The sequence below is a fragment of the Lactuca virosa genome, chromosome 3, assembly GCF_052849685.1.
Source record: "Lactuca virosa cultivar CGN04683 chromosome 3, Lactuca_virosa_CGN04683_v6, whole genome shotgun sequence".
NCBI classification, from domain to species: domain Eukaryota; kingdom Viridiplantae; phylum Streptophyta; class Magnoliopsida; order Asterales; family Asteraceae; genus Lactuca; species Lactuca virosa.
Genome location: NC_136428.1, coordinates 371,519,291 through 371,544,376, shown reverse-complemented (window position 1 = coordinate 371,544,376; position 25,086 = coordinate 371,519,291). Strand labels below are relative to the sequence as shown.

Genomic DNA, 25,086 nt, shown 5'->3' with positions numbered 1-25,086 from the left:
GGATGATTTTGTGACTAGATTCAGGGCTGAGTTTGCAACATTGATTGAGGTGCAACAGTTAGCATGGGAGTTTCATGATCTCCGCCAGACTACTATGGGAAGTGCGGCAAGATGGACGAGGGAACGTGCAGGTTGGGTTGTTTTTGGCTACTTAAAGTCTGGTCGAACGGGTCATTTAAGCATCGATTGTATTGCTACTACCACCACCACCCCAAGACCTGATCTGATTTTCTTTCATTGTAATCAGAGGGGACACAAGAAGGCCCATTGTCCGAGTTTTACTGCAGTAGGTCCGGTGTCATCACCCGCTCGTGCGACTCTATACATCACTGACGGGTGCCTGGGCAAGGCGGATACACCTGTGGTGAAGAGCAGGGCTTTTCAGTTGATGGTCAAGAAGGCTTGTGCGGCACCTGATGTGGTGATGGGTATGTATCTTCTCCTTGTCTCCTTATTTATGTTGATTTCCTTGCTTATATTTATGTGTTTTATTTTTAGGATCGTTCCCCGCAAACGGTATTTCTGCTTTGGTATTTTTGGATATGGGGGCTACCCGATAATTTATATCGCTTGCGCTTAGCAAGAGGTTTGATGGAGCTTCGAGGGAGCCGAATTGTCCTTTAGATGTGGAGATTGCAGAAGATCGATCTGTCAGGGTAGCAAGGCTTCATCGGGGTTGTATTGTTAAGATGTTCAGCAAGCAGTATCCGATTGATTTGGTTCCCATTCCTTAGCGTGGGAACAAGGTTATCGTGGGTATGGATTGGGTGAGCTCCAATGGGGCGGTGATCGATTGTGAGCATCAGTTGGTGCAGATTCGAACCCCAAGTGCGGGGGAGTTAGTAGTTGAGGCAGAAAGAGCTCATCGTGGGCCGATTTCGTGTTCAACAGCGAGGGTCAGAAGCTATATACATTAGGGTTGTTCCGGATTCGTCGCCTATGTTATGGATACTTGGGATAAGGGTAAGGCGACTGTGGATGATGAGCCGATTGTACAGGAGTATCCAGATGTGTTTTCGGAGGATTTGCTTGGTTGCCTTCGGAGAGGCAAGTTGAGTTCAGGATTGATTTAGTTCCAGGAGCGGCTCCGATAGCTAAAGCATCATATCTATTGGCTCCTCCTGAGATGCAGGAGTTGTCTACACAGTTGCAGGAGCTGCTAGACAAGGGATTCATTCGACCAAGAAGTTCGCCTTGGAGAGCACTGATCTTGTTTGTGAAGAAGAAGGATGGGTCTTATCGTATGTGCAGCGACTATCGGGAGCTGAATAAGCTGATGGTGAACAACCATTATCCACGCCCCAGGATGGATGATCTGTTCGACCAACTTCAGGGTGCATATTGGTTCTCCAAGGTCAATTTGTGTTCAGGTTATCATCAGATGCGGGTTAGAGAGGAGGATGTTCAGAAGACGACCTTCCAGACTCGCTATAGTCATTACGAGTTTGTGGTGATGCCTTTTGGGCTTACAAATGCTCCAGTCGCGTTCATGGACCTCATGAACTGCGTATGCAGGTTGATGCTGGATCGGTATGTGATTGTGTTCATTGATGATATCCTGGTCTATTCCAAGACCTACGAGTAGCACGAGGAGCACTTTAAGAAGATTTTGGAGACATTGAGGAGGGACATACTTTTTGCGAAGTTCTTTAAGTGTGAGTTTTGGTTGCGTGAGGTGCAATTTCTGGGGCACCTTATCAACCAGAACGGTATTCTGGTTGATTCGGCCAAGGTCGAGGTCGTGATGAGGTGGGAGGTTCTGAGGTCTCCATCTGAGATTTGGAGTTTCCTTGGTTTAGCAGGTTACTATCGTAGATTCATCCAGGATTTCTCCAAGATAGTTGTTCCTTTGACTCGGTTGACAAAGAAGACGGTCACATTTCTCCAAGATAGTTGTTCCATCAAGGAGTTACCTTGGTTGAACAGCAGGCAACTTTTGAGACCCTGAGACAGAGATTATGTGAGGCGCCGATTTTGACCCTGCAGGAGGGTGTTGAGGATTTTGTGGTTTATTATGACGCGTCGATCACGAGTTTTGGGGCAGTTTTGATGCAGAGGGGTCGCGTGATCGCCTACGCTTCGAGGTAGTTGAAGCATCATGGGGAAAACTGTCCGAAGCATGATTTCGACCTGAGGGCTGTGGTTTTCGCCCCCTAGATTTTGCGACATTAGCTCTATGGGGTTCATTTTACACGGATCACTAGAGCCTAAGGTATCTGATTGATCAGCCAAATATGAATATGAGGCATCGTCGGTGGTTGGATGTCATGAAGGATTATGATTGTGAGATCCTTTACCACCCGAGGAAGGCCAATATGGTAGCCGATGCACTCATCCGCAAGGCGGTCGCAACTCTGATCAGGGATATTTGTTTGAGGATAACCATGATTACTCCACTGTTGGAGTGGATTCGTGAGGCTCTGATCGAGGCGATAAAGGAAGAGCACCGGAGGAGTGAGTGCATTGTGTGTCAGGTGGCTTCCTTTGATTATGATAGTCGTAGGTTGTTGATTCTTCATCGGAGGGTCTGGATTTCGTATTGGGGTGGTGTGAGTCAGGTTATGATAGAGGAGGCATACAAGTCAAGGTTCTCCAATCATCCCGGGGCGACGAACATGTATACAGATCTTTGTCCTGATGATTGGTGGCCCTGCATGAAGCGGGATGTGACATGGTATGTAGAGAGGCGCTTGACTTACATGAATGTCAAAGCCGAGCATCAGCGACCTCATGGCAAGATGCAGTCGTTGGATATTCCCACTTCGAAATGGGAGGAGATTAGCATGGATTTCATCACAAAGTTGCCTCGGACTATGTGCGGAGTGGATTCGATTTGGGTCATCGTGGATCGATTAGCCAAAAATGTGTATTTTATCCCGATTCAGGAGACTATCTTTGTGGAGAAGTTGGCTGAGGTATACATCAGGGAGATCATGGGACGACATGGGGTGCCGGTTTTTGTGGTTTTAGACAGGGAAATCCAGTTTACTTCTAGATTTTGGAGGCGGTTCCAAAACGAGTTGGGTACTCGTCTGCATTTGAGCACGACCTTCCATCCACAGACTGACGGCCAGAGCAAGCGGACCATCCAAACTTTAGAGGATATGCTTCGATTATGTGTTTTGGATTTCGGTGGGAGCTGGGATATGTATCTTTCATTAGCGGAATTTCCGTATAACAACAGCTATCACGCCAGCATGGATCGACCTCCTTTTGAGATGCTCTATAGGAGCAAATGCAGGACCCCGATTTGTTAGGGTGAGGTCGGTCAGTGGGTTATGGGGAGTACCAAGGTGGTACTCAAGACCACTAAGTTGATATAGTAGGTTCGAAGTAGACTCCAAACAACCCTAAGTCGACAGAAAGCTACGCTGACAGCTGCCGTTCAGAACTTGAGTTTCAGGTAGGGGACTTGGTACGATTGAAGGTGTCACCTTAGAAAGGTGTCATCCAGTTTCGGAAGCGGGGCAATTTGGGCCCCCAGTTTATTAGTCCCTTTAGGTTTATCGCCTGTGTGGGCAGAGTTGCATACCGGCTTGATTTGCCTGATGAGCTCATTCAGATCCATAACACCTTCATCGTGTCTCAGGTGCGGAAGTGTCTAGCCTATGATATGACAGTGATTTATCTATATGATATTCATGTGGATGATCACCTGAACTACGTTCAGAGGCCAATTATGATTCTCGGCAGGAAGACCAAGACTCTGCGTAATAAGGTGGTGAATCTGGTGAAGGTGCAATGGCAACACCGTAAGGGATCGGAGTGGACTTGGGAGTCAGAGGATGAGATGAGGGAGCACTACGCAGGCTTGTTGGCAGCAGCAGACTTCGAGGACAAAGTCTGATTCAAGTGGGGGAGATTTGTAACACCATGGTTTCCAGGTATTTACACTATTAACCTTGTTGTGTTAATTTTTGACATTTTGGTCCAAACGTCGGGCGTTTGGCATGGAAGGCTAGGCGTTCCAACGCCAGGCGTTTGAACGAGACCAAACCCTAATCTTTAGGGTTTTAACCCTAGTTAAAGAACATTATGGCCTTAAAACCCTTCATCACTCCAGCCTCCATCCACATTTCAAAAACCCTAAGTGTGTATGAGAGTTTGAATCTTTGGTTCATCTTGTTGGTGTCATTTAGTGTTCTTCATAAGAGAAGGAAGATCATTGTGGTTGCTCTCTAGCTTGTGGATCTGGACTCTTGACATCTTGGAGCATCATTTTGAGGTATAAATTCAGATCTTGATGTCTCATTTGTTAGATCATGATTTAGGGACAATTTATGTTCTTTTTGGTCCCAAAGACTTGATTTTTGTGAGTTTGGAGTGATCCAGAAGTTTGGACTGTCCTTGAAAGCATAATAGTGAGCCTAGTGTCATTAAAATGCAACCTTGGGTCTTCATAGTCTTCCATGCAAGAGTTTTTGGAGCCTTATAGTTGATTTTGAGTGAGGATCTTGGTGTTGGGCTCATTATAGCCATGCATGGCCATAAAGTGTGCAACTTTATGGCTTTAGACGTTCCATTTTGATTGGATCTGAAGTTTGGACATGAGATCTTAATCCATTAAGAATTTGGTTTGAAAGTTGGTAAGCAGCGAGCAAATTCCAGGCGTTTTCCTAGGGACGCCCAGTGTTCGGACGCTAGGCGTTCTCAACAAAAGCCCAATGGGTCGATTTTGGGCCTTGGTCCATTAGGGGTTTTGGGCTTAGTTTAATTGGGCTTTTGGTGATCATTTTGGTTTTGGCCTTTCCAGTAGTTGGATTGGGTCTCGGCCTTGGGCCCAGTTAGATAAAGGCGCAAAATGGTCTTTTATCCTAGCTTAGACTCTTAGGTATGGGTCGGAATCCAATTATTAATTGGATGTATTTTATGATGACAGCGCGGGGATTTTCTAGACCAGCAGAAAGAGATTTATCTGAGGGATTCAGCAGTTAGAGATGATTTTACTCTGTGGCAATTCAACAGTTGGAGATTTATCTAAGTGTTTAGACTGTTAGGCGGGGCCCGATGCGGGGTGGGGCCCATATGTGTTTATTATGTATGGTATGTGGTAGTTTGGGGAACTCACTCAGCTTTGTGCTTATAGTTTTCAGTTTATGTTTCAGGTACTTCTGGTTCGAAAGGGAAGTGCTCAGGATGATTGCACAGCACACACCACCTTATTCCGCATTTTGTGATTTATTCTGATATTTTATGATGTATTGATACACTTTGATCCATATTGGTTTTATGATGATGTTTTGGATTACCGTTTTATCAATTTAAAAATGAAAATTTTTGGGTCTTATTTTTGGGACGTTACAGTTAAGAGGCGTGATCTCATGTGTACCAGGTGTGATTCAACTTCTAACAGAGGTTTCACCTGTTAGCCATAGGATTTTAAGATTTGCACCCCGGTAGGTGAAATTGAAGTTATGAAGATATTGCAGACGCTAAAAATGAAGATGTATGATTGGACCACAGGTCCCGAGGAGCATGTCGCTTAATAAATAGAACGCATGGAGATAGTCCCAAGACCACAACATCTCAAAGAGGCTTGTCTATGCAAGGGTTTTGGTTCAACCCTTACAGGATCTGCACTAAAGTGGCTTCTAAATATCCCGCTTTACTCTATTACTTATTTCACACATTTGGTTTACTTGCTTAATAATCAGTTTTCTTGTAGTATAAATTTTAAGAAACTAACAAGTGACCTTTACATAGTAACTCAAGGCAACGATGAGCCTTTGAAAGATTATGATAGCATGTTTGAGAAAGAAGCTCTAGACATTCCACGTCTAGATGTTACAATAGTCGTAGAAGCTTTAAATATGGGACTAAAGAAATATTCATCATTCTATGAGGATCTTCTCATGATCCCATTCAAGAAATTGGAAGAAGTTAGAAATAGAGCACTAAGATTCATCAGGTTGGAAGAATACAAGAAGATCCATAAGAGGACAAACACGTCTTATTATCATCATAGCATGAAGAATGAGTCTTCCTCCCAAAAATCATACATAGCTAAACCTTACTCAAGACATGATAATCATAGGCTTAATGCTATGGAAGATGAAGAGGAAGGAGAAGACTATCCTAAGATCTCTGACTATTGTTTTTATGTAAATGTTTCAGGTCTGCTATGTACAATGCAGTATCTTAGGGATAAAGCAAGATGGCCCAAGAGATCTAATAAAACACTAGGAAGGAAGGAAAAATCCAAATGGTGTGCTTATCATGAAGACCTTGGATATCTCACTGAAGATTGTTTCGCTCTCAAAAAGGAGATTAGTTACTTCTTTAGCAACGTACATTTAAAGTAACTCTTGGGAAGAAGAAAATATAGGAATAGACAAGGATCCCAAGATCATGAAATTCTCCTGCAAAGAATAGCATCTCCACCCTTAAATGCCAAGGTAATTAATTTTATCTCTGGTGGATCTCACATCTGTGGAACTTCTTATTCTCTAGCTAAAATGCATGCAAAAAGTTCCAATGTAGAAAGGAAGATATGCCAAGAAATAAAGCATTCTTGACGGACAAAAAGGAGATCTCTTTCGACGAAGGTGATAGGGAGAATGTCCTAGATCCACATCATGATAATCTAGTCATAACACTGTATATGGCTAACCACTTTGTTCAAGGATCTTGATAGACGGTGGCAGCTCGGTCAACATCATCCTATTAGAAACACTCATCAGGATGAACATCCCAAATTATGAGATAGTTTGAGGATCCTCGGTCCTATTGGGATTCAGTAGTGTAACCAAGAATACTATTGGGGAAATCAAACTACCAGTATATATAGAGGAATTTAACTTTATTCATTGTTTTTGTGTTGTTTATTCTTTGTATTGCTATAATATTATCTTAGGTAGGCCCTGGATGCACGACATGAATGTTGTCCCCTCAACTTACCATCAATGTATAAAGATTCCAACACCATGGGAAATAGTCAAGATCAATAACGACCAACAAGAAGGAAAAGATTGATATACCACTTAGATGAAAAATCCTATTACTCCTATGGAAGCATAGCAGTTAAAGAAAAAAGGCACGATATGTTCTAGAAGCCAAGGAAAGTGAAGTAAAAGAAGTCTTGCTAAATACTGAGGATCCTGACATCAAATTTCTATTGGGAGCAGATCTTGACCAAGATCTTACCAAGTTCCTGAAGAACAAAAAATCAACATTTTCTTGGAAACATGAAGATATGACATGTATATCTGAAGATCAAATTTCTATTGTGTTGTTTATTCTTGGAAACACGGATCTTAATAAATTACTGCCTAAAGATCCATTTCATCTTGCACGCATAGACTCTTTTGTAGATGCAACTATAGGTCATCAAGTCCTTACCTTCAAGGATGCTTCAGCCGGATTTCAACATACATAAATGGAGCCTTTAGACCAAAAAGATATTGCCTTTATAACCCTAACAAGTATATATTGTTATATAGGAATGACTTTTGGTTTAAAAAATGTTGGTGCTACATATCAAATAATAATGAACAAGATGTTAAAACAACAAATTTGAAAAAACATGGAAGTATACATAGATGACGTAGTAGTAAAATCCAAGAAAGCTGAGAACCATCTCCACATTCTTGAAGAAACATTCAATATCTTGGATCAGTTCAACATGAAGCTTAACCCTTCCAAATGCCATTTTAGTGTCAAAGTTGGGAAGTTCCTGGGCTACATGGTAACGAAGAGAGGAATTGAAGCAAGCATAAAATAAATTAAGGCTATCTTAAATTTACAATCCCCATTTACCAAAGATGTCCAAAGATTGACTGGTAGAGTTGCAACCTTAAACAAGTTTATTTCGAAAGCATCCGAAAGATGCAAAACCTTCTATAATGTCTAGAGAAAGAACAAAAGGTTCAAATGGACATCAGAACATGAAAGGGCATTCCAATACAAACTTGTATATTATGTAAGTAAGAGTTTCTTGGATGCTGAGACCACATACTCACATCTTGAAAAACTAATTATATCTCTTGTTTATGCTTTAACTAAATTTCGTCATTATTTTGAGACTCATCCTATTTGCATAAGAACTAACTATCCAGTTATGAATGTGATGAGAAAGCTTGAGATGTCAGGGAGAATGGCCAAGTGGTCTTTATAATTAAGTACATGCGAATAAAGATACGAGTCGATATCTGCCATAGTATCACATGCATTAGCAGATTTTATGGCTTATTTCAGTCTTGATCTTCAACCTGAAGGCGAGAAAGAAGTTCAGTAGATTCAATATACAAAAGAACAGAAGAAATGGACCCTCTTTATAGATAGAGATTCTGATTCTAAAAGTTTGGGTCTCTGAGTCGTACTAAAATCGCCACAAGGGACATTATACCCCATGTAGTAAGTTGTGATTTTTAGGCAACTAAGCACGAGGCAGAATATGAAGCACTGATCTTGGGTTTACAAATCGCTAAGATCTTGGGATAAAAAGTGTTTACGTACATATGGATTCATTATTAGTTACTAACCATTTTAATGGAGAATATGCAGTAGAAAACGAAAAACTAGCTTCATATTTGAAGATAGTAAAGAACTTGGCATCCAAGTTCCAAGATTTTGACATAAAATAGGTACCTAGAGAGGATAACAAAAAAGTAGACGCATTAGCCAATCTTGGCTCTACCTTCAAGACTCATCTTGACATTAAGATTCCAATAACTTATATCATTAAACCTACAATAGAAGTGACCAAGGAAGAGGTAGCGTCTATCTAGGATCTTGGATTTCACCCATCTTTCAATGCCTCAAATATGGGTCCATCCCTGAAAATGAAAAATATCAAAAAAAAAAAAAAAAAAAAAAAAACCTTAAGAATCAAAGCCTCCAATTTAACATCATTAAATATATCATGTTCTGAAAATTAGCAACATGTCCCTATCTTAGGTGCCTTGAAGACAATGAAGCCAACATCATCCTCAAAGAAATTCATGAAGGAGAATGTGGCAACCATACAGGGGGCAGTACACTCTTCTCCACGATCTTGACGACAGGCTACTATTGTCCAACAAAGAAGAAATACACAATTAAGTATGCTCAAAGATGTGATTCATGCCAAAGATAGGCTACATCCAATTATATCTCCATGGCCATTCATGATATGGGGCACATATATTGTTGAAAAAGTTCCTATAAGACATGGGGGTAAAGTTTTCATGTTAGCAATGACTGATTACTTCTACAAATGGAAAGAAGTTGAAGCCTTTGTCCCAGTTGGATAGAAAGAAGTGATATCCTTCATCAAACGCAACATCATGACCAGGTTTAGCATCTCATCTAAAATTATATGTGATAATGGATTTCAATTTATAGGTAACAGAACACAAAACTTATGTACAAGTTGGGGAATCATGATGATCACTTCTACACCTGTTAATCCCCAAGCAAATGGTCAAGCTGAGTTGAGCAACCAGATCATAGTTAATAACTTAATGAAAATACTCACATAAAAGAAACGAAGTTTGGCTCAAGAATTACCCTTGGTTCATTGGGCAGATAGGACCACATTCTACATGACAAATACCATATTCTTTGGTATTAGGGACTAAGGTTGTGATCCCCCCCCCCCTAGAAGTCATGATCCTTACAGTTAGGACAAGATTCCACAACCAAGAAGAAAATGACAAGATCCTAGTTGAAGATATTGACATGGTGGACAAACTCAGGGATCTTCCCAAGATAAGAATGGCAACATATCATCAAAGGATTTCCAAATCTTACAACAATAATATTAGGATAAGAAGGTTCCAGGTTGGAGATATTGTCCTTAGAAAAGTTTTCCAAAATACAGCAGAACATTGTGCAGGGAAACTTGCTCCAAAATGGGAAGGTCCTTACCTTATAGATTCAGAAGCTGGAATAGGGGCATATTGGCTATCTACCCTAGATGGTCAAGTGTTACCAAGATCCTAGAATGCTATACTTCTTAAGACCTATTTATCCTAAGCTCATGATCTTGGTCCAAGATATTAAGGTATGTTTTCATTCTGATTTCAATTATCATTTTATATTCTGATTATTGATACTGACTTAAGAATCGGAGGGGTGTTAGTTAATCTAACACTCACCCTTTGCCCAATATCTTTGTTTTGCAGATACCGGGAATCTTGACGAAAACATTAGGGACTGATCATCCCTCCTAAGATCCAAGGTATCCAAGATACCTTCTAAGGTTTAAAGACTAACGTCTTTCTATGATATTAGGTTGAGACACTTCGCTTGGACGCATAAGTTCTCGCAATAGTCAAAGGATATGGGGATCGACTAACATCTTAGTAACCGACAACCTCCATATTACTAACTATATGTTACAACTTAAGAGAAAAATCAATGGAATGACACAAGTGTGTCATACACAAAAGAACTTATACCCATGCATTTAACATTGGCATGTAATACTGAAGCATAACATGAGGTTATCCTATGATATACAACATTGTTATGTTGTCTATTGGTTTGGACATGATCATGTTCACTAAGCTAAGAAATATAAAACACCTAAATACCTCAAACCTAAGATATTTAATTAAAATCAAAGATTTAAAATAGTGATGACATCCCAATATATCAAACGGAGTACCTTCCATCCAAGATGTTATCCCAAGATATCGTCCTAAGATATCATCCAAGAAAAAGTTTCACTCAAGACAATTCTCACTAGCATAGGAAATACAAATCTTCAAATATCTTTGGATTTACTTTTAAGATTGCCTTCCACTTGTTATTAACTTTCTTAAAGCTATAATGGGTCCTCATCTTTTGAAAATATATTATGTTTTTGACATAAAATCCTCTATTTCATCACCTATCAATTACTTATCTTCTATTACTCATTTGAGTATTATCACTCGACATTTTTATCAAAAGTAAATATTATCTTCTTTCTGATTTACTCCTAAAAATATTTCTATTTTGAAAAATACTTTCTAAATGATAGGATTGATAAATTGTTTTCAGACATCTTTAGACTCACTTTTGAGTACTTTCTAAAGATATTTTTTTATTCCAAGTATATAAAAGACAGATCCCTAATTCTTGAAATTTCTAATACATCAATAACTTAGGTTCTTAAATCTTAACTGATGGGAATATTGAGTTATTGATCGATAGATTCTAAACAGAAAAACTAGAATGAAGTAATCAAATACCACAAGAATGGATCAAATAGTGTCGAATGATTGATAACTCACACCTCAGAAGAGCTCGATGAAGAACTTCGACTGTAGAGGTGTGCTAGGGTTACAATGCAAAGTAATTAATGAGAACGATATCTTAAAACAATACATGCATGCAATATATAAAAGCTAACCCTAATGATTATCCATGGTTGGACAGGCCCAAACCGGGTAAACTAAATGGACTAAACAACCGAGCCCATGACGCAACACTTAGACCCAACAATCTCCCCCTTTGCGTCAATGAGGCGAGAGACTACTTCGGCTGAGTTACTTTGATCTTCTTTACAACCTTGAACAGTCGTGGAATAATAGCAAGAAGAGTTTGTCGAAACAGAATATACCATCGATGCATATCAATAAACAACTTCTTATCGGCTTCACTGTTCTGATTACACCTATGAATAATCTCCAAAATGTGTTCCAAACAAGCGGTGGAGAATAGGTGTTCGTCAATCAAGGCGAACAGGCATTTTTGACCTTCGGCCCTCATGAACATAACAATGTGAACCTTGGGATCGATCTTCCCCTTAACCATCGCATTCACATCTCTTTCCCTTCCAATAGATTTCACAGTGATTCGCTTATGAATAGCAGCAGCGATCTCCTGATCCATCTTCGCGACTTCATGAATATAACATACAAACATTCGGTTGATGTGATCGATAATAGGCTGAAACTCCTGTGGATTGGTTAGCAAAATATTATTGAGAAGTATCCAGTCATGAGGGTTCAAGTTTGGTCGGTCAGCCAGGGAAATCATATGAACCGAGCTATCAGAGCCTCGGGTCACTTTGAATTTCACGTTAATGAATTTCCCTGCTGAAGTGGGCTTCAACAGCTTGACCGTTGTAATTTTCTGATTGCTCCAGGTCAGGTATTGTGGCTGAGCAAACTCCAAATAATACTCGAGCAAATCCCGATTGACCTTCGGGTCTGGAGAAGGAATGCCAGCCGTTGACTCAAAGCAGTGGAAGATGAATGCCTTTCGGGAGATGGGCATGTCAAACTGTGAGTCCTTAGAGTTCTCAAGCCCGAACGATGAAACCGGTTCGAGCCAATGAGTACTCGACGCTTCAATAACCTCTCTTAGAAGCGATTCCATAGTCCATTCAGGAAACATGGACTTCTTCTGTTCCAGCAATTCGTTCGCTTTCAACTCCTTGTCAAGAAGTTCCTTCTCTTTCTGAAGTCTTTCCCGAATCTCTTGACTTTCAAACTTTTCTTTTTCGAAGCATTTCCTCGTGTATCAATGTCATCGTCACTTTCATCCACATCATCGTCTCCAATTTTCTTCTTTTTCTTGTCCTTCATACTGCCCGAAGCTTCATTAACCTTCGGCTCAGTAGTGACTTTCGGTTTGGGAGGTGGATGAGATTAGCCTTTTCCCTGAGTAACCTTATCTCCCCCTTGTTTTGAAGGTACACTAGACTCCGGAACACCTTCAATCCTGCTCAACATATCCAAAGCAGGTCTTAGCTTTTCAGCTAAGTGGCATTTGATAGAGATAGTAAGGATAGAGTCATGGGCTTCCAGGAGATGCAGAAGGATGGAATGCACATCACCGACCGAATTCTTAATTATTTCTCGCTCGGATTTCAATTCTTCAATTTCTTTGTTTGCAGACTTGAGCTTGAGATTCTGAATTTTAAGCTGGGAAGTTCGTTTATCCAGCTCATCCATAATCTTATTTTCAACAGCAAGTTCGGCTTCAAGTTGAGTCAGCCGATCATCAATCTTAGAATGAAGCTCTTGGTTAGCAGCCTGAATGGATTTGCGAGCGTCCTCGAGATGTGCCTTTTCTGCTGCCAGTGAACGCGTAATATGATCAACCGAAGCATTCACTCTTTCAGCATTCTTCTTTGCAGCGGCTTGGAGAGAATCAAGAAAAATCTATGCCTACGAAATTAGTTTTTCGACATTTGCGGTCGCCTGTTTGCAATCTTTGGTAGAAGCTTCAACTGCAAGTGAAGCTTTTTGGCAAGTTGAGGTGGAGGCTTTGATCGCTTTAGCAGCGTTGGAGATGGAGGTTTCATGTTCTTTCACAACTGATGAGAACAGGGCTTTGAGAGCTGCCTCTGAATATGCATTGGCAGAAGATGAAGAGAGCAAGCGATCAAGTTTGTCGGTGACAGTCTTGAGATCCTTTTTGGTAATTGGGGCTTCATCATCTTCATCACTCTGTACGCGATAAGGACTGAAATAAGTAGAATCAAACTCCAAGTCTTCACCGCCAAGTATAGGGTCAGAATCATGTGATCCAGGTGGGGATAAAGGTGCTGATGTAACAGGAGGATCAAAACCAAATGGACTTGCCCCCGTATCAGATACGTTAACACGAACAGTCGGTTCTGTTGGATGAGTGGTGGTGGTAGTGACGGTAGTGAATAGTGGGGTTGGAATTGGGATAGAGGTTGCAGTTGTAGAGGAGACAGGTGAAGGACAGGGAGCGATAGGAATAGGAACCGAAAGTGGAACAGAACATGGAGGCGAGTTTCGGTTACTATCATGGTGAGGTGAGGGTGGAGGCGAATTACCTCTAGGTGAACTGTCAGTTTCAGTAGCTTCGTCGTCGTTTGACTCAGGATCACGCTGGCCATCAGAAGGAACATACTCAGAGTCAGTAGAGGATGGAGCAGTAGACTCGGCTCGCTCCAACTTGTGTTTCTTAGGAGTAGATGCTTTGGATGATTGACCAGCCTTTTCCCCTTTGTTATCAGAATTCTTCCCTCGCTTTGCAGGCTTGTCTGCAGCGTCCAACGAGCTTTGCATTTCTGGAGTAAGCGGTCTTGGACCCGAAGGAGAAAGCTTCCTGTAATCTTCCATGACATTACTCGCACTGGATACACAGCGGTACATAGATTCTGGAATGGACCCGATAAAGAGAAACTTGGATTATTTGGAACAAGGATCCTTGTCGTATGAAATGTAGCAATCGAATACATGAGGGAATCCGCCATAGTTGGAACAGTATACTTTTCCATCGCCTAATGAGTGACGATAGTCCAAAATCATGCACAAGAAATTTTAGTGTACCTAGAAGAAGAGCTTATACTCTGAACAAGTTGAGCCCATAGAATCGAGCCATAGTCCAAATTAATCCCATGATACAGACCATATCGAATGGTCATAAAAGCCCTGCTCGTACCTTTGGAACCAGCACTCCTCTCCGATAAGCCCTTGGAGAGGAGTGTTAAGAGTCCGTTCCACTGAGGAGGAAGAGAAGACTTCTTGAACTTGGTGATTGTTGTGAGAAGCTCCGTGTACCCCATATCATAGAGCATCGAGTACAGTTCAGTGGTAGAGATGGAATTCGGGTTAACCATCGATTCAGTAGCAGGAAGGCGTAGTAATGAAGAAAACCTAGCCTTTGAAATTGAGGACTTTTGAGTGACGATTTCGAAAAAAATACGCTCATTGGCTTTATCATAAACGGCGGAGGAGTAGATCGCAGAGAGCATCGACATTGGAACACTTTCCACCTGTGTGAGAGCCACCACCAGTGGTGAATACTTGAAACATTCGACCACATGAAGCATATACGAATCGTAGACAAAGGGGTTGAGTTTGATGACCAGATTCTAATTAGGTTTGATGGTCAGAAGAGTGGACTGAGCGGACTGAACAAAAACCGATGAAGAGTCAGCCATTGTTGCAGGTGGGAAGAAGAAGATGAACAGTGGAATCTCCCCGATGTGTTTGTGAGAGAGAAAGAAGAACTGGTAAAGGAGTCCAAGAGGTGCAAGAAAATCTTTTATACCATCTCTAGGAGAGAGAAAAATTCGCTGTGATGATGATTTTATCTATGAAACGTCGCCATAAAAAGCGGGATTTGACAGCCTGGTATCGTCAGCAGGCGTGATATCAGGTGTCGTTTCCAATTCACGTGCCTTTTTGACCTTATCTCCCGTTCAAACTTTGAACCGTTTCAACTTCATGCTGACTCACCCTAATTTGATTTTTATTAAAAAAATCAACACCACCATATCTGTTAAAATCGAAAGCATAACTCTGAAAATTGCCATTAGTACCACGAACAAGAATTTGGAAAATCATAAAGACCTTCGTGCAAGAGTGTGCCAATGATAAAGAAATAAACCAAAATATTTGTGGGATTTAAGTGATGTCTCTTTAGACATGAAACTGATGATCCCGGGCACAAATCCCTTCCTTCAAAGTCAAGAGAGACTGAGAAGTGTCTGTGTGGTTTCCCGTGAAATACGATCAAATGTTTGTAAAGAAACATTGAAAGACATCTTTTCAGTTATAGGCTTTATAGGGTAGCTTACCTTCAACCGAACCTTGATACTTGAAACAAGACCGAAAGTAGGTTGAAGTACTTGTGAAACCGAAGTGGTTTGTTGAACAAGTAGGTTTGAAATATATTAAGTGACTAGAAATTAGTAAGAAATCTCTAAACAATAAACTGGATCTTATGGGAAGAAACGTCCTGGTGTTAGACAGTTTCATAAAGATCACACAAAAAAAGAGATTTCGTGAAGTAACAAGTAATAGCTTGAACATTAGGGTGTTCACCGTCAATGCATTCAAGGTGTTGGATTTTGGGTTTCACTTAGCACGTGGTAAACGAAACTAAGATCATTAACACAGAGATTGTGTAACCATAAACCTCATCGGTAATTGCTGAGAGTCTCAAGGGTTACATTTATGAAGCAAAACTTGAATGGAGAAATGTGAGATCGTTAAGGAACCGAAAGTACCTCTGCTATATTAGAAGGACAAAAGCAGAAAACTCTTAACTCACTATGAGAAGAGTTAGGTAGCTCGAGACTTGAGGGATTTTAACAGCCTGATTGGGAAGAAACGATTGGTGTTTATCGAATCATTAAGGCTTCACTCAGAGTCATGGAGGCTACAGTCTACATGCAGCAGCATGCTTCTAGGGACACTTAACTAGTACAAAGAGAGGAAGATTATACCTGCCCCATCATCATCGTGTTTCGCATCTGTGAACTTGAATTCATGTTTAGAATAGAGATATTAGACAAAAACAAAAGGAAACCTAGAAATATTTTTGAAGCTTTTGGATTTTCTGAAAAAGTAATAAAAACAGAAAAGAAAATATTTTTGGATTTTTGGATTTTCTGAAAAATAATAAAAACAGAAAATATACTGAATATAAACACTCAAAATGGTAAGAAAGCTTTACAAAATTATACAACTGAAACCATTCCTTAGAAAAGATGAAGCGAAATAGACCGAGCGTTCGGTTCATTTCGGTTCCCAAAAAATTTAAGAGCCGAAATAGACCGAGCGTTCGGTTCATTTCGGTTCCCAAAAATTTAAGAGCCGAAATGGACCAAGCGTTCGGTTCATTTCCGTTACCAAAAATTTAAGAGTCGAAATAGACCTAGCGTTCGGTTCATTTCGGTTCCCAAAAATTTAAGAACCGAAATAGACCGAGCGTTCTGTTCATTTCGGTTCCCGAAAATTCAGGAGCCGAAATAGACCGAGCATGCGCTCTATTTCGCTTATTTAATTTTAATGAGTAGAAGGAGGTTTCGGTGCTGACTCAGCTTCCATCATTCCCAAGCCTTGGACTATCTTGTTAAAGCTAGCTTCTGGTAAGGCCTTAGTGAAGATGTCAGCCAGTTGATCAGATGACCGAACGAAGTGAATTTCAACATTTCCATCTTTAACGTGGTCCTTGATGAAGTGATATATCAGTGCGATATGCTTTGTCTTGGAGTGTTGGACTGGATTGTGACATATTCGTATTGCACTTTCAGAGTCACAGTAGAGAGGGATTTTCTTCATGCTCAATCCATAATCTCTAAGTTGGCTTTGCATCCATATGACTTCTGATGTGCAGGACGCTGCAGCAATGTACTCAGCTTCGGCTGTGGAGAGGAACACACAAGTTTGTTTCTTTGACTGCCAGCTGACAAGTTTGCCATCAAGGAACTGGCACTCGCCGGTTGTGCTTTTTCGATCCAATCCACATCCACCAAGATCAGCATCAGAGAAAGCTTGAACAAAGAAGCCAGATTTTGCAGGATACCAAAGACCGAGAGACGAGGTTCGCTTTAAATATCGGAAGATATTTTTCACTGTAGTCATGTGAGGTTCTCTTGGATTAGCTTGAAACCTGGCACAATAACAGACAAAAAACATTATGTCTGGCCTACTTGCCGTTAGATACATTAGTGACCCTATCATTTGACGGTAAAGAGTCACATCAACAGCCGGTTTATCAAGATATAGAGTCAGCTTCGTGCCAAATGCCATTGGAACCTTTAGTTTTGAATCTCCCGTCATGCCGAACTTCGTTAACAACGTCTTTGTGTACGCCTCCTGATTGATGAAAATGCCTTCTGGTCCCTATCTTATATTCAATCCAAGGAAAAAGTTAATCGGACCCATTGCGCTCATTTCAAATTTAGTCTCCATCAACTTCCTGAATTCAGCTGTTAAGCTAGGATTCGTGGAGCCGAAGATGATGTCATCGACGTAAATTTGAACGATCATTAAGTGTTCGCCCTCTTTCTTGCGAAAGAAGGTTGGGTCAACCGAACCTTGCTTGAACTTTGACATTTTGAGAAACCGAGTTAGAGTTTCATACCAAGCTCTCGGGGCTTGCTTCAATCCATAGACTGCTTTATCCAGTATGTAGCAGTGATCAGGATGCTTCTCGTTCACAAATCCGGGTGGTTGCTCAATGTATACGATTTCTTCGAGTTCTCCATTCAAGAAAGCGCATTTTACGTCTATTTGGAAAACTTCAAAGTTTTTATGTGCAACATATGCCAAAAAGATTCTCACTGATTCCAACCTTGCTACTGGAGCGAAGGTCTCTTCATAGTCTATTCCTTCTTCCTGGCAATACCCTTTCACCACCAGCCTTGCTTTGTTGCGAACGACATTACCCTCTTTATCTAACTTATTTCTAAATACCCACTTTAAGCCGACTACAGAAGCATCCTTTGGTGTGGGAATCAGTCTCCAAACACGATTTCGTTCAAACTCATGGAGTTCGTCTTGCATAGCTTGCACCCAATCCGAGTGATTAAGAGCAGCATTTACTATCTTCGGTTCGACGTTAGAGACAAATGAATTAAACATACAGAATTCTACTTGAGAGAATAAAGCAGTTTGCTTCGCTTTCATTTGAGAGCGTGTGAGAACACCCTCAGATCATTCACCAATGATCTGTGTTTTAGGATGATCCTTTGTCCATTTAATGAGAGGAGGGTAATTTGGATCATAGGTAGGACCCAGATCAGCATTGACTTCTTCTTCCAGTTCTGACTAATTTCCTTCGTCATTTGCATTTTCGTTCTCCCCCTCAATTGGCGAACTGAATCCTGTGTCAGATTCAGTGCTCTCCCCTTCAGATGGATCTGCATGGGTTGGGGTCTGTGAAGGATTCTCCCCCTGGAAAGGCATGTCGTGTGGTTTTGGAGTAGACGAACCCTCCCCCTGGATTATTGAGCTTTCTCTTGGAGGGTCATCAGTAGCTGGATGTTCACTTGCTGCAGTAGGTTCGCTTTGTGTCTGCTTCTCGGTTGGTTGGTGAGGTTCGCTTTCCATGTCTTTAGCAGCTTCATCGATGATTTTCTTCAAGGAATCGATTTTTTTATCTGCTGATTTTGCTTCTGAGTGGATTGCCTTTTCTGGTTCATCAAAAAGTAGCATGTACTCATCAAACAGGTTAGCAATAGGAACCGAGACTTGACTAGATATTGGAAAGATTTCCTCCGTTGAACTTTCGCTTGCTTGAATCTTCTTCATATAATTATCATCAAAAGTTACATAGTAAGTTTCTTCAATTTTCCTTGAGCGTATATTAAGAACCCTGTATGCTTTTGAGGTAAGTGAATATCCAAGAACGATCCCTTCGTCTGCCTTAACATCAAATTTGTTTCGGTTCTCTTTGGAGTTGAATATAAAGCATCTTGAACCGAACACGTGGAAAAACTTTACATTGGGCTTGCGATTGTTCAAAATCTCGTATCGAGTGATGGAAAATAGCTTGTTAAGGAAGGACCGATTATGAGTGTAGCATGCAGCAACTATAGCATCTGCCCAGAAGTATAGTGGAAGGGAAGCGAAACTCAGCATGGTTCGGGCGGCTTAACATAGTGAACAATTTCGCCTTTCAACGATCCCATTCTGTTGTGGAGTATAGGGAGCAGAGAAGTTGTGAGTTACTCCCTTTTCAACCAGAAAATATTCAAAGTCTTTATTCTTGAACTCAAGACCATTATCGTTTCTAATGTTTCGAACCACCTTTCGTAGCGGTAATTCCACCTGCTTAATAAAAATCTTCAGCTTGGGAGTCACCTCAGATTGCTGTTTAAGAAAGAAAACCCAGGTGAAGCGTGAAAAATCATCGACAATTACAAGTATAAACTTACTACCATTGACGCTTTCGATAGCCGAAGGACCACATAGGTCGATGTGCAGTAGTTCAAGAGGCTCGATGATCTTTGTATTGATTTGAGAAGGGTGAATCTTTCTGCTTTGCTTGCCCATTTCGCATGCTGCGCATAGGTGTTCTTTGTCAAATTTTAGAACAGGGAGTCCACACACGTGATCCCCAAGCACCAGTTTATTAATATCTTTGAAGTTCAGATGCGATAGTCTTCTATGCCACAACCAACTTTCATCTGAGATCGCCTTCGAGAGTAAGCATATTGTCGTCTTTCCTTTTATTGGGTTGAGATTTAGAGGATACATCTCCCCTTTTCGCTCAGATTTCAACAGAACTTTCTTCGTTTGCTTTTCAATCATCTCTGAGCCCTCATCGTCAAACGAGACTTTTAATCCGGTTCCTACAACTAGTTGAGGAACACTGATGAGGTTGTGTTGTAATCCTTCCACGTAGGCTACTTTTCATATTGAGAACTCTCTGTTGGTAATCATCCCATACCCTTTGATCGTGTCATATGAGTTGTTTCCATATTTAACACATCCACCATCCTTAAGGCACCGAAACTCCCTAAGCTCTTCCCTCCTTCCAGTCATGTGACGAGAGCAGCCACTGTCAATATACCATTCTTCGTCAAACTGCTCGTCACTGATAACCTGCAAAATTAAGCAGATTTAGGAACCCAAAGTCTCTTGGGCCCTGGTGAGTCTTTTACAGAATAGGGATTTGCAACCGAAAGATCAACCATATATGTTCTTTTTATTAAAGTGGTTTCATCTTTTCGTTTGATGGTGTAAACTTTGATTTGATTTTATCTTGTTTTAACTGGGGTGTGTTATCGTTAGATGGTTTCTCATCTGAGGTTTTCTTTGGAGTCCTAGAGTTAGCTGCCTTTCTGGTATTTTGGACTTCAGAATCTGAGTACAACTTTCCCTTTCCTTTGACATCCTTCACAGAGTTGGATTTAGGATGTGAGTGAGGAGGATGGGAGTTAGGACCGAAACTTGACTGTCGATTCTGAGCTCTTGTGTTGGGACCGAAACTTGACTTTCGGTTCTGAGCTCTTGTGTTGGGACCGAAACTGGATCTTCGGTTTTTGGCGTAGTAGGAGCTGGGACCAAAACTTGTCTTTTGGTTCTCGTGACCACAAGTATTAGGGCCGAAACGGGTCGTTCGGTTCGCCTGGCGGTGCGATTGATGTTGACTGCTAGAAAGAGACTTGGGCTGTGCTTCCTTTTTAAGAGTAGAAGCTTTTTCATAGCGAACATAAGAGGGGTTTTGTGAGTGCCAAAACTACTTTCTCTCATTGAGGTTCTTCATGTATCTTTTGTTCCTCTGGCGTTTCTGTCCAGCCATTTGCTCTTGAGTCATGTGAATGTTGGCCTTAGGTTTCTCTTTCTTCTCATGAGCACCGGTTGTTGTTGATGAAACGCCGGTAGCTTTCAGTGGTTCCTCTGGTATATCTTTTGTACCACTTGTGTTGGGTTTATCGAAGCTTGAGGGCTTGTTGAGGGGTTCGGCTATGTATCGTCCCTTAGCTCTCCATGAGGTTTGCTCTGACAGACCAACTGTTTCGTCTGCATTATCGATGGGAGCTGACCAGAAGAAATTATCACACCCTTCAGCATTATCCTTGTCAACCATGGAGGTCAACTCAGCTGTTTGTTTCTTAGTCACTCAGTAACTGCATACACTTTCTTTGGTGTTGTTTTCACTTTCTGATAAACAACAACCTTTTCTTTGAGTTTCTTGGATTTGTCCTTTGACACTCGAGCGTATTCAAACCGAATTTTCCGCTATGAGTGGTTTTGCTGCTTCGGGTTCGCTCTTAAGAAATTCTGAACAGTCGACCTCATCTTCTACAGAGATTTCACTCATCTCACTTTCCTCATCAAATTCAGAAGAGGTTTCCAAATTTATTTTATTTTCTGAACTGAATTTTGCGTTGGATGAGTCAAATTTCTGTATAGTTTCGGTCTTTATTTTTAATTTATCGTTTTCGTCCAGTAAATTCTTAAGCATGCATTTATGTTCTTTAGACTCAATGAAAGATTCAATTTTGTCCAGTCAATATTTGTAAGTGACAGAAACTTCATCCGAGGATATTATAGATTCACATTCAGCAATGACTTCATCCTCCTTAAATTCAAGGAAAGGCAAAATCATTTTATGAATCTGTTTTCCTATCTCAAAATCTAAATGTAACTGAGTGATGTTAGTATATAAGCGTTTAGCAATCAAACAGAAAACATTTCTTTGTTTCAAAAATTTTAAATTGTCTCTTTGCAAATAAATAAGTTCATCCCTAGCCCTACTTAACTCTAACTCCTTCTTCTGAATCCACATCCTTCTCTCCTCACTCTTGGAAGACTCCCTGCTGAGTTGGTCATTTAGGTTAGAATTAGCTAGGCGAGTTTGCATAAGACTTCCACTTAAATTCGAAAACTTGAATTTTAATTCATTTAAATCTTTTTCATGCTTTGTTATCGGCACTTTATGAGATTCTAGGATAGTTTGTACCTTCTTGATCAATTGATCGCAATCGCTGATCTTTTCACTGATGGGCTTGGCAGCGAAACATCTGTCTTCCATGACCTTCGTTTCCTCATGCTTACTTTCGGTTGTAACCATTAAGCATCTCCCAGCCGACTCAGCAACTCCTTCTCTCGCCACAAATGCTCTTCCATGTGAGGGTCTTCATACCTCTTCATCCTCATAATCTGTGGACCAGACTTCCACTCCACCGAACTCATCATCAATAACATTTTCATGCACAATCAAAGCATTCATAGAAACGTTAGTAGCTTTCTTCTTCTTTATCTCCTCCAGCTTTCTCATGTAGTAAGTCTCGTCATCTTCACCATCCTTCTTCTCAGCTATCTTCCTTAGCATGCAATCCTTGGCAAAGTGGTTCTTGCCATGACAGCAGTTGCAATCGTAACCTGAGTCTCCCATAAGCTTATTCTCCTTCTTTTCATCATCCTTTTAAGAGGTGATCTTCAGTTCTTCTTTCACCTTTTCAGAACTATAGCTTCCCTGCAAGTTTCGGTTCTTGTTGATCGGGAACTTTCTGGGAGCAAACTTCTTTGGGTTTGTGACCATCCTAGCATATTCTTCGTTGGATAGATCACATTCTGACAGATCAGATTCCTCCTCTTCGTTTGCTACACTCTTGCTTTTGGTGACGAGGGCCAGCGAACCCACACCTGAAACTAACTTCGGTTCCTTTGTCACCACGCTTTCATGAGATTTTAGAATCCCCATCAGTTTTGCAAGTGAATATGATTTAAATTGCTTATGAGCCTTCACAGTCGAAACTACCGCCATCCATTCGGGCCTTAATCCATTCATGAAGGTAACCTTTTGTTTAATTACCTTCCTTTCAATGCCATGCTTCATCATCTTACTGAGCAGATGATTGAAGCGCTCGAATGTCTGAACAAGCTTCTCTTCAGGTTTTTGTTCGAAAGCACCAAACTCAGAGAGCAGAAGGGTTAGGATCGAGTGCTCTAGATCTTCATCGGTTGAATATAATTCTTTCAATCTATCCCATATTTCTTTAGCTGTTGTGCATGAGCTTACCAGACGAAAAGTGTCAGATTGCAAAGCGAATCTTATCATTCTCATGGCTTTAACGTTGCACAGCACTTTGTCTTTTTCGTCTTGAGGGATCTTATCTACGTCCGCCAAGAGTTGGTCATACTCCTTTTGAGTCTTGACCGTTCGGTTTGTTCCAGAGTGAACAAACGGACCCAATGTTATTGCTTCCCAGATCAAGTAGCCATTGTCTTCAGATCCAACTACATAATCTTCGAGGTGATGCGCCCATACTTCATAATCTTGAGTGTAGAGCATGGGAACCCTCGTAGTGGATCCTATACTGTTGGATATGTTGATTGGATTGACTTGAGAATCATCGTGAGACATGATGATAAACTTCTTCTTTTAATCTGCTTAAATCAGACTTGTAAAGTTGAAACTAGGGTTTTATCGAACAACAGATACACCGTCAACAAGATGAAGACGGCTTATATATATTCAATAAAAGAGGAAACCCTAATTTATTCTTCAAACAGAAGAGTTGCGTATATATTACACAGTCTCCTGCTCTGATACCAATTGATGGGAATATTGAGTTATTGATCGATAGATTCTAAACAGAAAAACAAGAATGAAGTAATCAAATAACACAATAATGGATCAAATAGTGTCGAATGATTGATAACTCACACCTCAGAAGAGCTCGATGAAGAACTTCGACTGTAGAGGTGTGCTAGGGTTACAATGCAAAGTAATTAATGAGAACGATATCGTAAAAAAATACATGCATGCAATATATAAAAGCTAACCCTAATGACTATCCACGGTTGGACAGGCCCAAACCAGGGAAACTAAATGGACTAAACAACCGAGCCCATGACCCAACACTTATACCCAACATTAACCAAGGATTTATTTCCTATTTTCTTATTAATAATATTTTAATACTTAGTATTTGAAGTTATAGAAAATGCGAGATAGAAAACATAAAATTCCGTTCATTATCATCAAAAATGAAAATATTACAATGGTAAAAACAAACCTCGTAAGGCAACATATTGTCTGTTCTTTTTTCTCACAAACCCCCTCCTTTTCACCCACCTTCTCAACCCTTGAGTCCATCTCTTCTTTACCATTTGTCATCTACTTCAAAGCTTTTGTCCAAGCTTCAAGGTCCAAAGATGCTACGTTGCTTTTCTTGACATCGTTAAACTTCTTCACCCTTTGTTCTAACACTACCTTGACTGTAAAAACTTTAGCTTGTTTGGCAATCTCCTCAACCCTTCCTTCTCGTTCCTCTCTCTTCTCCCTCAACGTCTTCAACTCCCCATCCTTCCCTAGCAGCTCTTTCTCCTTAAACAACAACTCTTGACCCTTTTTCTTTAGCTCATGTGCCTTCATCTCCAGGCTTTGCTTCAGATTTCTTTTCGAAGCTTCGAAATCCATCTTGATGTCCTCAGTTCCCTTCAAGATAAGGCCGGTTTCCTAAAGCAAACAATAGAAAATTAATTAAATCATATCATGAGGACTCATGATATTCGCCACCGCCCTTTTTAAAACCGGAGGAGGTAACTTCTCAGCCTTCATTCGAGACTCACCAGAGAGAAAGTCATCGACGTTTAAACTGGTTAAGAGAAAACCGGAGAGAGTGACTCTTAAACCTATCAAGATTGAGCTACGTCAATGGATATTATCAAATAAAATTCCAAAATAATTTAAAAGGAAGAAGTTGAAATCCTTACCAGTATACATGGTAGGTGTGAAAGGTTTTGACTCGAAGGAGGGAGAACTTGAAACTTCTTTTGATTGCTGCTCTTCAAGAACCTTGAAAGTTCTTTTTTCCAAAGACAGTCTCAAAAATTCTTGGATCTTCACTTTGGTATCTTCACGGGCTGATAATAAGTCTTTAAATTATGAAACTACCTCGCACAAGAAAAAAGAATACAGTCAAGATAACCTAATCGCGACTCA

The 25,086-nt window shown here is 40.6% G+C and overlaps 1 protein-coding gene across 1 annotated transcript; it reads left to right on the top strand.

The window, feature by feature from the left end:
- Positions 1 to 5,498: 5,498 nt before the first annotated feature.
- LOC145164937 (uncharacterized) lies at positions 5,499 to 6,302 on the top strand. Its single transcript, XM_079083590.1, has one exon. It carries the CDS (start codon positions 5,499 to 5,501, stop codon positions 6,300 to 6,302), a length of 804 nt encoding a protein of 267 aa, XP_078939716.1.
- Positions 6,303 to 25,086: the final 18,784 nt, after the last annotated feature.